Source organism: Equus caballus, chromosome 8 (assembly GCF_041296265.1).
Source record: "Equus caballus isolate H_3958 breed thoroughbred chromosome 8, TB-T2T, whole genome shotgun sequence".
NCBI lineage: Eukaryota > Metazoa > Chordata > Mammalia > Perissodactyla > Equidae > Equus > Equus caballus.
In genome coordinates, this window is record NC_091691.1 from 21,597,645 (window position 1) to 21,611,488 (window position 13,844).

The 13,844-nt window shown below is 57.1% G+C and overlaps 1 protein-coding gene and 1 long non-coding RNA gene across 7 annotated transcripts in view; one reads left to right on the top strand and one right to left on the bottom strand.

Annotated features, from left to right (window-relative positions):
- TPCN1 (two pore segment channel 1) overlaps positions 1–13,844 on the bottom strand; it is a 60,418-nt gene that overhangs the window by 40,396 nt on the left and 6,178 nt on the right. Inside the window, exon 1 of one of the 4 annotated variants that reach the window (XM_070275458.1) lies at positions 8,491–8,625. The exons of 2 other annotated variants lie outside the window; for them this stretch is intronic. In XM_070275458.1, coding sequence (XP_070131559.1) covers positions 8,491–8,575 — 85 coding nt within the window. In that variant the 5' untranslated portion in view covers positions 8,576–8,625. Of the gene's footprint in view, positions 1–6,976; positions 7,573–8,490; positions 8,626–13,844 lie in introns of those variants that run through there. One more of the 4 variants, XM_014742186.3, reaches the window with a different exon arrangement.
- Positions 81–8,935, top strand: LOC138925349 (uncharacterized). Of its 3 annotated transcripts, none has more exons than XR_011441375.1 (3): positions 81–288; positions 7,977–8,114; positions 8,552–8,935. It is a non-coding gene; the product is annotated as an uncharacterized lncRNA (long non-coding RNA). The 3 variants fall into 3 exon arrangements; XR_011441374.1 differs by lacking the exon at positions 81–288 and adding an exon at positions 7,678–7,809; XR_011441376.1 differs by lacking the exon at positions 81–288 and adding an exon at positions 7,683–7,798.

A 13,844-nucleotide genomic window follows, 5' to 3' on the forward strand; every position in this document is an offset into this window, starting at 1 on the left:
GAAGGAACTGAAAGAACCCGCCGGAGGGACAGGCACGGGAGAACCAAACAAGAGCAACAAAACACTCTGACTCAAAGTGGGAGAGCAGCCCCGTACAGAGGACAGGCCGGCAACCAGGACGAGCTGTCCGCACAGATGGCACCGCCTCCTCCGCACTGATGTAACAGGCCCAGACGCTCCCTGCCAAACAGCTGGCCGCCTCGCACGCAGCCTCTGAACCGCCCTGCAGGGAACCCGAGGCTTGGGTCCGCTGGAGCGCAGCGTGCAGCAACGTCCTGGCGGCGCTGGGTAAATAGAAACAGTTTCCATATGCCAGCCGTAAAGCGGCACGAGGGAGGAGCTGGGAACCGGCAGTAGGGGAGGGCTCCTGCGACCCGGCCCCAAGCAGCCATCAGGGTCTGCTGGGCTGAGGTAGAGCGCCGGGCCTTGCTGTGGGGCCTGGGCCAAGAGGTCGCTTTGGAGAAAAGGACTGTGAGATCCCCGCGGGAGGGAGCTCCGAGCAGAAAGGGCCCCAGGCAGGGACTGTTCTTGGGCAGGTGGATACTGAGGACCCCACCCCCATTCAATCCTTGCTCCTTCTCATCCTCGTTCTCCTCCGTACGCGACCTCAGGCATTCCCTAACACACACGCACCCTGCACATCTCTTCAAGACAAAACGCAGTCCTGGACACCCAAGTTCACTGCCAGCCGTGCCCCTGCCTCCTGGTTCACCGTGCGAATCCCAAGAGCCTTAGTTTCTTCATCCATTAACTGGGACCGGCTCCAACTGTGCTCCGGGCATCACGCAAACAAATGCGGATACGCACAGAGCGCTTGGAGCCCTCCGGAAACCAGTGCCCGCCAGAATGACAACGAGCATCGCCCAGCCATCTGCCAGGTGTCGCTGAGAGCCCCACTCCATGGGAAGACCTTGAGGAGGAGAGGAAAATAAACGAGAGCGACACTGATGCATTTTCCAGATGCGGCGTCGCCACCCCGCCTCTGTGCCGGCTGGCTCTTCAAAGCCCCCCAGATAAAAGTTGGGCAAGACATGCTGCCGACTGCAGGCAGAGTGCATGTCTCCTCCTGCTCGGGCCTCCTCTGCTGATGACTGACTGCAAGATGGCGTGGGAGGCAGACCCACGTTATCAATGTCGGTTAGGAAAGGCCGCAAACCTGGCAGAGCGCTGGGCCAACAGGCCGACCCCAAGAGAGGCGAGAGCAGGCACAGAGCCCACCCTGCTGAATTGCTGGCCTCAAGCCCAAAAGCCGTCCTGCCAAAGGCGTAAGCCAGAGGAGGAAAGGAAGATGACAGGCTCACCCAGGCTGGCACTCAGGGTCGAGCACTGTTCTAGAAGGAGGAAAGGAAGACGACAGGCTCACCCAGGCTGGCACCCAGGATCGAGGACTATTCTAGAAGGAGCCTTGGCCTGGAAGTGGCCAGGATAATGTCCTACGCCACCTCCACTGTTTCTCCGGCCAGCTGACAGGGACCTCAGAGGCCAAATCCAGAGGGAGTCCCTGCAGATACACGAGGCCAGCCACTGAAGGACCTGGAACTTCTAGAAAGCTGAGAGCAGCGGCTGTGCAGGGGAGGCGGATGGAAAGGCAGGTGGGGAGACGGGGAACGGCAAGCTCTCGGGATGGGCTGTGCAAGGAGTCCCTCTCAGTCATCGGGGAGAGATGCCTGCCCCGGTGCCCACCCCCTTGACCGGCTACCCAGGGAATCTCCTCCCGAGCTTGCACACATGACCCTGAGAGCAGCTCCTGTATCCTGATAAATCATATAGTCATTTGGGGGAGAAAAAGGGAGGGGCAGTTTAGAAAGGCTGACCTCCTAGATGCAAACACACGTGGCTTAACCGGAGGAGACGCTTCTTCGCACCTACTGCACACCGGGCATCCTGCAGGTGTTGGATCTGAAACAGTGAAACCATGACCTTTGCCCTCTCGGAGCTCACCATCAGCAGGCAAAGGAAGGAACGCAATTCTGGGGCGCTGAAGGCATTTGTTAGTGACAGCAGGAAGGGGTGTTTGCAAGGTGGAGTGGCTGGCAAGGTGGAGGGGGCTGGGGTGAGGGGTACCGTCCAGAAACCGGAAGATCACGCACACAGCTCAGAGAAGCAAACAGCGGTCCCATTTGGGAAACTGCAGAAGGTTCAGGAATGCTGAAGCTTAAAGGGCCAGAGATGAGGCCGACGTCGTGGAAATGCTAACAAAAACAGCTGCTCACACTCCGTCTGTAACACGCGCCACAGTTCTAAGGGCTCCACATTTGTTAATTCTTCCAAGCACGAAAAAGCCCTATCACCCAGAGACTATTACCTTCTCCAGTTTGCAGAGGGGGAAATGAGGCCCAGAGAGGCTAAGTGATTTGCCCAAGGTCACAAAGAAAGCAAGTGGCCAGTCTGGGGTTGAAGGCCAGGCAGCCTGACCTCTCCCCACTGCTTCTGTGAGGCAGGAGGCGTGGGCAGCCTGTCAGCTACATTAAAGAGACTGAACTTGAGCCACCAGCTTCCAACAGCAGAGCAACGACCAGGAGCGCCAACCGGAAAGAGGTAGCCGAGGTCAGTCCTGGTTAACATCGTAACCTCATCTACAACCACGCTGCACAGGCAAAACTGAAAGTCCCTTTTCCCCGGGCAGCCACGGGAGCTCACATTTACAGTCAGCCATCAGGAGTCCTGGAGGTCAGTTCCGTGGTCCAACCCTCCTCACTGCCCTCTACAGCACATCCCACCCCTCCACTCCCTGCCCCAGGCCAGCGGAGAGAGAACGAGTGGCTTGCCGGAGGCCCGCAGGTCATTCCTCGCAGGTCATTCCTCAGTAGGGCAGGATGTTCCGCCTTCTTTAGTCCCTGAATTTCAAGGCTCAACTTGCAGTTGGACCTCCTGCTCCCGCGCCAGGGGGTGGACTCGGAGACAAACGGCTTTCACCGCGCCACTCTCATATCGCAGTCTTTATTGAGCACCTTCCACATGCAAAGTGCTTCGGAGGCTTTCGAAAAGCGTTTGTAAACACTACACACATCTCGAAGGCTCTAGGCTTCACACACACACAGACAGGCACACACACACACACAGGCGTGCAAACTCCACTCTGTTTACCCAGTGAAGAGCGCAGCACCTGTGCGAACATCTGTCCCATAGTCACTTGGAAGCATCAGAAACGCTAATTGTGAACCTCACAGGGATGGGAGGGAGGTGGAAGAGCAAACGGCGATGACAGGCATTTTTCACCGCATGCCAGCGCGCCTGGGCCCCGCGAGGGGTCAGCAGACAGCAGCGCTCCGAGAAGCACGTCTGGCTGTGAGGCTGGCTCTCCGTGCAGGCTGCTGCTGTGTCGGCTGACGGTGCCCACTCAGCTCAGATCAGAGGTCTGCTGAGCCCCAACCTGGGAGCATGGGGGCCGGGCTGTTCCAGGAACACTGGCCACGCCCCAGCCGCTGGATCTTCTGCTGCAGCAGGCGGCTCTCTTAGAAGAGCAGCAACAAGGAGCAAGGAGGCGGGAGGCGCAGGCCCCTCGGGGAAGCGACAGCTTGGGGGACGTCCACATCCTGCAGAGAGCTGGATGGCCTGGGCACGCCGCCTCTCCATGGACCTGGGCTGGCCTGGCCAGTGCCACTCCCAGAGAAGCCGGCAGGGGCCGGTGCAGTCAGCGGCCAGGCACCGGGCTCAGCCTTGGCTTCCTTTTCCTCAGTTTCCCTTTCCATTAAGTGAGGAAGGCAGCCCAGAAGAAGCATCGTGAATAAAGAAAAACACAATGGAAACCAAGAGGCCATCCTAGAGAGCGGACAGGACGTGAGCGCTTGGGTGGAATCTCCCACAGTGCGCGGGAGGGCAGCCACAGACACGCCCCACGTACCACAAAGGACCCTTAAGAAAACGCAAAACCGGCTAATGTTCCTGAAGAGGAAGTCGGAGAATTAACAAAAGGAAGAGCGGCTCCAGTCCTCAATTCAGAGTCCTGGATTCCCTACGCAGGGCTCCGGAAAGGGCGACCCTGCTCCTCTGCTGAAAACGAAAGCCTGTCCTGTCCTGTTACCTAGAGCGGCCCCTCTGAGCGGGTGCTGCGAGATGGCAAATGGAATTTCCCCATTTAATCTTCACGTCAGCCCTGAATGGAGACATCTTATCCCCGTTCTACAGATGAAGAAACTGGAACTCAGCTCCTCATTCAAGGCTGCACAGCCACCTAGAGATGACGCCGGAAATCCCCCCACCTCCGACCCTTTGCTGCAGACTGCGAGACTGAAGAAACGTTAGCACGGCGTGGCATCTCGGCAGATGTCAGCACTCCTCCAGCACACACACTTCTAACAAACTGAGAACTCTCCCAAGCCTCTCCCATCTCCAGACTCGTGAGCCCCGTGCACCCAGGGACAGTGTCTGCACGCCAAAAGGAAACAGCACACAACGTGCAGCCAAAACAAACGGGCCAACGGACCTGGAGGCTGAATAGCTTTGGTTCGGATAAAACCCGGGCCCTGTCAAGGCGACTAGACTGGCTCGAGGGTGCGCAGTAAAAACTGCGGTTCCCAACAAGGCAGGCCAGCCTAGTGAGAACGGCCGAGCCCGCAGAAGAGGGCGCCCTCGGGAGTCACAGAGAAGACATCACGCCGCTGACGACCACCCACAAGTGAAAGCAACGTGCCCGCAGCTTGGAGTGGCTCCAAGCCATCAGCCAGCAGCCCATGCTGGTGTGCAGCAAGAGCTAAAAGACTAAGAAAAAAATAAAAAGTAAAATCCCAATCTAACAAAAAGAGGCATTCACGAGAGAGAAGGGGGGGCTGCGATTGGGGGGTGGGGGCGAGCTGAGACATGAGGGAAGGCGGGGACCGAGCACCCCAGGCTGACACGGCAGTCACAGGACACGTGTGGGCTCCTGGAGACCTGCACAGCGCTGCAAGCAGAGACCGGAACGTCCAAAGGGCAGGCTGCTCCCAGGGGAAGCAGGGGCCAGGCCCCGCCTGGGCTATTTCTGATCTGACCACACGTGAATGAGTCTGCTTGTCACCCCAGATGGCTCAGGGGCTGGCTAAGCTGTAAGAGAGAGAGTCACCTGGGACCCTGCGTGTTTTCAGAACCCGGTGACTCACCCCTCGATATATTACTCCACATCTATTTACTAAGTGCCCAGGATATGCGTAGGAAAGACGTGGGCCCTGCCTTTGCAAAACCTGCACGACGAGAAAGCAGCAGAGTTGTGTAACACAGCAGCACCCACACCGACAGCAACAACTCAGGCAGGACACTGGGTTAGGCTCTACACTCCCCCCTCCCTGTCCAACCTGGCCACCTCAAATGGGCCTCCCGGAGACACGAGGAAGAAATCCGCAGACAGGCTAAACTCGGATTGGAGGTTACATGATTTACAAAACCCAGCTAGACGCTGGATGAACTGAGGGGTATTAATCACGCTAGGACAGGAGGCTTTGCCAAACTCAGCTCTCCTGCCCATATTTTAAATGATCTACTTCACCAAAATTCCATTTTCTCACAACCTTTAGGAATCCATCACGGCACAAAACAAACCGTGATTCGGTACATAAGACATTCATCAAATCCAGCCCGGGCAGATGCTAGGGAGCAAGCGGGCCTCTGCGCACACAGCAGAGAACGAGGTGCGGGCAGCAAGCAGTCAGAGGACAAACCTCCACTCCACAGCTGGGGAGGGCTTGCAGACAGGACAGGCCTCCAGCTGAAGAAACGTGCAGCAGGGACGGATCAGGAGCTAGACGCGGCAGCCCACAGGGAGGTTTGGCAGTAAAGTGGTTTAAATGGAAAAATCAGTGAGATTATGTGACTATTAAATAAATGAGATTATACGAGCAGTCCTCTGTTTTAAGACTTGATTACTGGTTCTGATTTCTGGGGTGCAGTAAAAGCGGAAGGTCAGCCAGCCAGGAGCGTAACCGAGATGAAATTTCTCATGGCCTGGAAAGTGCTGGGGCCACTGCCAATTCTCTGGGGCTGCGCAGGGACAGCAGGTCAGAGCACGTGGCCTTCAAGAGCCGCATCTTCCACTCGATCCGAGAACTTGGCCTAAGCCTCACCAAATGAGCGGATCTCAGTTCACGGATTCCTTACCTACACTCTGAAGTTAAGGAAACTTTCAAGGCCGCTGGAGCCCGGGCAAGAAAATGTGTCCCCCCCACCTCCCGGGCACAGCCTGAAAACAGAGGGGCAGGTCTCCGGTCAGAGGGCAAGACATGGGCAGCCCACCGACATTTACTGAGCACGTGAGCCCCACGCTCCACTGGCTGCCTGCACAGAGCTCCTCCCTCCCAGCCTCACACTGCACAGCTGAAAATGGGGACAACCACCATGACTCATAAGGGCTTTAGGATAAACCCTGTATACCAGCATCGCTGCACACACCCCTCCCGACTGCAGCCAGGTGCAACAGTGCTCGCCGCCTCTAACAGTGGGTGAGGAGAAGGGCCCCGGGGAAGACTGACACTCGAAGGGGGCAGAAAGGACACTCCGCTTTGCAGCTATTGGACTCACTGTCGGGCCAGGGAGCAGGGGCGAGACCCACAGAGCACTCATGGGCGATGTCTGCAAGGTTTCCAAACGCAGGCGGAAGCCACCAAACATTCACCCAGGAGATTCCCGGAACACAATCGAGTCTTCCACGGAAAAACAAAACCCCTAAATAAAAAAGACGCTGCTGCAATATTATGCTCCTGCTTGCTTCTAGAGCTAAAATACACTGGGAAAGACATCAAAAAAATTTTTTTTAATTTGTAATCCAAATATCCTAGTTGCATTCCAAGATGCCGCTTCCTCAATACATGTAGGGTGGTTATGAGGACAGAATCCACCCCTCCCCTCCACTGAGGAGACATGCAGACCTCCAGGCTTTATCCTGGGGCAGGATAAACAGTCGGCTCTCACTTCCTGGCTGAGCAGACCGAGAGCTTCCTGATCGACTCTCGACCAGAAAGGATTGTTCAGGGTTGTGTCAGGGCATGGGAATAAAGCAGGAACTTACCTGCTAGAGACGCTTAGAAGCTACGCCTTGAGGAACCAGGGGAGGAGGTCCTTTCTGACCCTAAGAGCTGGGCACGGTGGGGTGGGGCAAGGACACAGAACATGTTCATCCTGACGCCCGCTGTGCCTTCACCAACCACTTTCTCCTGGCCTGATTCAGCTCCTGACGGTTCTGATGGAGGCACCGCCTCCTCCACAGGCCAGGCCAGCCTGTGACAGAGCTCGCCAGTTCACTGAGTCCACGTGCTTCCTGACTGTCAGCAGGGGAGCTTCGAAGCTGCACAGACGAGACGGCCCTGGGGACGTCCAGAGGCTGGTCAGGGAGACAGACGCAGAAGGAGAGAAAAACGCCACACCTGGCTCCTGCCACTGGAGAACATCCTGAGAGGGCCCTCTCCACCCGCCCCCAATCTCCAGGGAGAAAAGTAATCCTGATTCAGGGCTGACCCACCCCAGGGTCTCTAAGAAAGGACATCATGGGGGCTGGAAACGGCATCTGGAGCTGGCAAGAGGTCAGAAGGAAGACACCTGTCATCACGTCACTAAACGCATGAAGCAGCTCTCAGCCCTACTCCACCAAGCCCGAACTCCACCTCTGGCCTTCTAGGCTCCCTGTGGAACCGGCCCCTGCTCTGACCACACCCTAAGAATGGGGCTAACGTCACCAAGTGCTCACTTCGGTCCGAGCCAGGCACTGTGCTCACTGTTGGAGGCACGCCATCTTGTTTAGACCTCGCAACAGCCCTCAACGGTGGCACTGGTGTCAGCTTCCTTCTGCAGATGAGGAAGCCGAGGCTTGGAGAGGGGATGCCAAGAGCCCAAGGTCCCAGAGCAGTAAATAGCAGCACTGGATTCCAATTCAGCTGGTTTGACCTGAGGGCACCCGCTCTCAGCCCCCCTCCCCTCTGCCAGGCCTTTCCCCGACCGGGGGGGGGGGGGGGGGGGGGGGGGGGGGGGGTCGGCCCCTCTCCCCAGTACCCCTGACTCCGACCTGTCTCTAGGTTCCACTTGACCAGAGGCTGATCTGCGGCTCGCGTAGCTGAGTCTTCATCATCCTTTGCTCTCCCCACTCCTGCCGCAGAGCCAGACCCCCAGAATTTACTCCAAGGGCCACAGACTCAAACATCTACAGGCCCCAGGTGGGTAAGAAACATGGGAAGAGTGGGGGATGAGACCACAGCACTAACTGTTCGTGCTGTGACCGAGCCCAACACCTGCTTCCCCTGCCGCTCAGGCCAAATCAAACAGGTCCCACCACGTCCCCAGGCCGCCGCCACGCTCCCGGTCTCGGTCGGCACCCGTGTCCAACCTCTCTTCGCAGGGCGGCCTGAGCGAACTGGCGGACGCTCCCCTCAAAGGCGACCATGTCACCCCCCTGCTTCAAGCACTCTGGGGCTTCGCTGTCACCCCAGGATGCAGTCGCCACTCTTCAGCACCGCCCTGGGGGCAGAGGCGGGGACCCTCCAAGACCCGGATGCATTCTCCCCTCCCACCCCCGCCCCCACGCTTCCACACCTCTGCGCCCGGCTCCTCTCCTGCGGGACAGTCTTTCACCTCCTCTTCGTCTTCTCTTTAGAGACTCAGCTCCCTCGAGTGCCATCGCTCTGAAGCTTTTCCCGCCGCCGCTCCCTCCCGAATCCAGAAGACCAACCATCAACTCCTGCCACGTTCCACCCCCTGGGGAGCCGCTCCCACCTCCACCCCGCCCTTACCCTCCCCTCCTCTAAATCCTTCCGCGGGTATCAAACACGCGCAAAAGCCGCCTGTTACACGTGTGTCGTGTGTCTCACTGCCAGCCAGACTGTGAACCCTTCACAAGCCACAACCACGTCTGCTGCGCCTCTTGTAAGCCCCAGGGCAGTTGTGCTCAGGGCTTGAGAAATACGTGCCGGCCAGCTGAGAAACTCTACGGAGCTTTTCAGTTGACAAGAAAGTAATGATTAAAAGAAGAATTAGAAGACCAGGTATTGAATTATTACTTTTTTTAACTTCTGATGCCCACTTGAATCTTTATGACACATCTCAAAACCAAAGCTAAAAAAAAAAAAGTCCCAGCCAGCTTGGATCAAACAGCGGAGACAGAGAAGATGGTCGTAAGGTCGGACAGGATGCAGAGCAGAGGGGAACCCAGCCCTCTAGCAGAGAGAGAGAGAAACGAACTACAACAGGGAGGAAGGGAGGAATAAACAGACACGGAGACGACGGGGTTCCTGGGAGATGCGCCCCCTGTTCCAGCCGCTTGTCCTCACCAGCCTGGCCTGACTCCACACTGCCACCCTCCAGCTCCAGGCTTGACGCCAAAGGTGAGTGAAATCTGGGCAAAGCCCGTGGAGGCAGAAAGGAAGCTCCCCGCAGGTTCCGATTCCCACCGAACGCCACCCGAAGGTGCAGAGGACCTCCCAGGCCACGGAGAGGCCACTGGTTGGTTCCATATTGTTTCCTTATTGCGAAGCAGTTTGTTCCCAACAGAAAGCAAAGGCTGAACGGCTATGTTCTGTGTCAGAGGTTATAAAGTGGCAGCCCGGTGACCAGCTTGTACTTGGCTGGCTGTTTAAGAAATGTAAATTAGTTGCCAATACTTAAAAATCAGAAGACTTCTGGGGCTGGCCCGGTGGTGCAGTGGTTAAGTTCACACATTCCACTTCGGTGGCCTAGGGTTCGCCGGTTCAGATCCCGGGTGCGGACATGGCACCGCTTGGCAAGCCATGCTGTGGCAGGCGTCCCACATATAAAGTAGAGGAAGATGGGCATGGATGTTAGCTCATGGTCAGTCTTCCTCAGCAAAAAGAGAATTGGCGGATGTTAGGTCAGGGCTAATCTTCCTCAAAAAAAAAAAATCAGAAGACTTCTGATGAAAAGTGTAGGTTTTGACTTCTCTTGAAACATTGGACAATGTGGTAGCAATCAGCCTATGATCCTACATGGTTACGAATGGCAAGAGTGAAGCAGCAGCTGCCCCTGTGGAAGGCGCCCACTCTCTCCAGCCTGTCCCAGGCCCCCTGGGCCCAGGGCAGCTGAGCTCTCAGGTCCTTGCTACAAGGCCGCTTCAGCTCAACAGGATCCTGAGTGCTTTGAATAGAGGAAGAATTCCACATTTTCACGAGGTAAGAACCTCTAACCAAGACCAAACAAGGCAGAGGGGGTTCCCAGTGTGAAAGGCAACCAATGGCCTAAGTCAGTGACCCAGTCCAGGCCCCCACAGTTATCCATGCTCCAGGCAAGTCCCGATGTGGTGTCACCTGCTCTGGCAACCAGTGACCTTGGGGGTCCCCTCCTCAGCACCCCCAGCTGGCCTTCTGAGCCTCACGCCCCTCTCCAAGGCTGCTCCTCCTCTGTTCTTCCCTTCCCATTCCCAAATCTTGCCTCCTATGAGCTCCCATTTTCAGCCCAAACCGTCTGGTTCCAACGACCACAAAGCACAATTTAGCCGAAAGCCTGAGCAGGGGAAGAGTAGGGAAGGGCGTGCACCGTGGAGAAGGCTGCCGATTTCACGGCCGGGTGAAATCCTGCCTGTCCTCTGCGGCCTGGTTTTTTTTCACTTGCTGTTTTTCTAGTTTCTCTGTGATGATCCAAAACAGTTTGTACAATGAAACCCCATCAGTTCTGCTATTTTTATAACATGAAAGGGAGCTCCAGGAACAGAACTCCAGTTTAGAGTAACATGCCTTGCAGGAAATAAAAGTTTTATTTAAAAAAAAAATGTAGATAGAGACAGAAAGCAACTTCCTTTTGGAAAAGAAACGTCACCTAAAATTCCACTGCTTCCGCAGAGCTCTGCTTCCTGGCGTGGGCACACTGGTCAAGAGGCTGAGTTCTGGAGTCGGAGGACCCGGGTTCAAATGCTGCCGCTGGCACTTCTGGGCTGCACGACCTTGGCCAAGTTTCAGCTTCTCAGAGCGTCAGTCTGCTCTTCTGTCCGATGAGGACACTGGAAGCATGGATGGCAGGGCTCTGCTGGGAGGACCAGTGAGAGATGCACACACAAACTGCTTTCGGACGCCGTCTGCGCATGACGGGGCTCAGTGCCCGTGAGCTGTTATTTTTATTGCGTACAACCTTACTCAGCTTGGACTGACGGGGAGAGAAGGAGAGAGTCAGGAGATGTCGAAACCAGGAACTTCACCCAGCAAAGGGATAAAGAATGGAGAGCTGTCCCCAGAGCTCCTTGAGCATGAAGGTGGGATGGGGACGGTCTTGGGACCAGCGTCCCTCCAGGGCTTGATCCCACGGTGCTCCTCTGAAGAGCATGGGTTTCGTTCCCGTGCCTCCATGCTGTAATTCGAGGCAGCCCCGGGAGGGCCCTGCGACCAGGAGCCACCGGAGGCACCAGACCTGGCTGGGAGCCGTCAGAGCCCTCCCGTGCTCCCTCCGTGACCTGGAGGCTGAGGAGTCGACTGTTCTGGCTCATGAAGTGCTCTCAGAGTAAATGGGAACTCAGACCCCCCGAAGGTGGGGGGTAAAGCACAGCGGCAGGCGCTCCAGCCGCACCCAGCTGCCACTACTGCCATTTCCAGGCGGCAGCTTCCTGCATGCGGAGGGGAGAGATGGCGTTTCATGGTGGGGGGCCCGAGGCAACAGACAGGATCCCCCGTGAAGACTCGGAGGGTTGAGGGAGTGAAAGGCTTTAAGTCTCGTTACGAGGCTGGAACCCAGCATGCCGGATGCTTGCTCATTTTAATTGGTGCCTCCGCCGGCCTGGTGGCACCCGGCACTCTGCCTCAGCACCGCCCTAAGAAAGCCAGGGGAGTGGCTCCGGCAGAGCCAAATGCCCGAGCTCCCTGGGAGGCTGTGAAATCTAACTGCTGTTTCGTCTCCAGCTGCTGTGCTGTCTCCGCTTCCTGACTCAGCGGGGGCCACCCACCGTGCCAGCAAAGCGGCAAAAAGGATTCGGATCTCGGCCTGGGTTCAAGACCCCTGCTCAGGCACCAAGATGTTCCCGAGAAGAAGCCCAGTCTCTGGCCGTGACAATAACACTGTGACTGGCTGCGCACTTACCACGGGCATCACACATGGGCTCTCGCTGAATCCCAGCACCTCTCCTGGGAGACGCCATCACTCTCCCACCGTCCAGATGAGGAGCCCGAGGCTTGGAGAAGTAAGCTCCGTACTCAGCCAGGATTGAAGCCTGGAGCTTGACTCTGGAGCCTGCGAGCTTAACCACCCCACCACCCAGGGCATCACAGGGGCCAGAAGCTCGGCAAGGCCCCGGGCTTCACTGTTTGGCAGATACACTGGGGATGCTCCATCAGAGACAGAACCGTGGGCATGGATCTTGGCAAGGGACAGCCCACCTTGGGGTCGACCACCCTTGGGTATACGGCCCCACTGCTCTTTCCCACCTCATCCTGGCTACACCTGCCCTAAGGCCAACAGCTCTGCTCCCCTGGACCGAGCCTGGGCGAGGTGGCTCTGGCTGCATGAAGCCTGTGGCCCCGCCCATTGCTAGACACCGCACTGGGTCCTAGGTAACTCCCGATGGCGTCCTGGGCCTCAGGATGAAGAGGAAGGCGGTTCCTCTGCTCTGTCACCTTAGGCCTCATCCCTGCACGGCCTGTCACCTGGAAACCACGAACCACCAGCACCAAAGGAGCCCATGAGACCAAGGGCCCTGCGGAAGCCTCAGCCACCCTTGGACCCCATCCCTTCTTCCGCCCAGAACAGGCGTCAAGTGCAGGCCCATTTTCGGCAGCTGTGGGTTTAAAGGCAACGGGAAGGCAAAAGCTGAGTGTGGCCACAATTCCCGTGGAAAACCCCTTGCACTGCCCGCAACGTTCAGGCTCTGTGGCCTAGTGGCGTCTAGACCCCAGCCTGGTGCGCACAACGCAGACCGTGGGCTTTCTCGAGACCACACTGTCCAATGCCTGCCCCGCTGATGTTTTCAAGGTGATTCCTAATTTGCAGGCTTTAAATACCTCTGCGCATCCCTGCCTCCTTTATCAACCTGACACCTTCTGCCTGTGAGTCAGCCATTAGCATTTCGGCAGCCACTCTCAGCCCAGAGATGTCTGAGTCTTGGAAAAAATCCATCCTTGCCCAAATAAGGAAAAGAAATCCAAACTCTCCAGTTTCCTGCAGGGAAAATGCCCCAGGATAGGGCGAAAGGTCACAGGCACCAGAGCCAGGTTCCTGGGCACCGGCATCTGAGGAAAGGGCAGGACGCTATGGGCTGACTTGTGTCCCCTGAAACTTCTATGTTGAAGTCCTGACCCCCAGGACCTCAAATGTGGCTGAATTTGGAGACAGAGACTTTAAAGAGGTGATTCAGGTAAAAAGAGGTCATAGGGGTGGGCCCTGATGCAGTCTGACTGGTGTCCTTATAAGAAGTGGTCGGGACACAGACACGCAGACCAAGGGACGAACACGCAAGGACACAATGAGAAGGCAGCCGTCTCCCAGTCAAGGAGAGAGGCCTCAGAAGAAAGCAGCTTGCTGACCCCTTGATCTGGGACTTCCAGCCTCCAGAACTGTGAGACATACTGCTGGTGCTGAAGCCCCCAGTGTGTGGTGTTTTGTCCTGGCAGCCCCCGCACACTAAGACAAGGAGGATGTAGGTGCAGAGCCAGAGGACGGCAAGGTGACAGCTGCTGGGTCAGGGCGGGGGCCCAGCGCCATCAAGGCTCACGCCCTTAGAAAGCTGGCCCAGCCCTCAGTGGGTCACGCCCGCATAGCTGCCGACTCAGCTGAAGGGCTCTGTGTGCATCCTGCCAGCTCCTTGATCCCTCAGGAGGTGGGACCAGCCGTAGACTCGGGGCGGGGGGGGGGGGGGGGGGGGGCGCAGCACGGGGACATGGTGATGGCTGCTCCAGGACAATCAGAGAAATGAGACTCAAACCGCTGCTTCAGAGAAGAGGCGGGAGGAGACGCTGCCC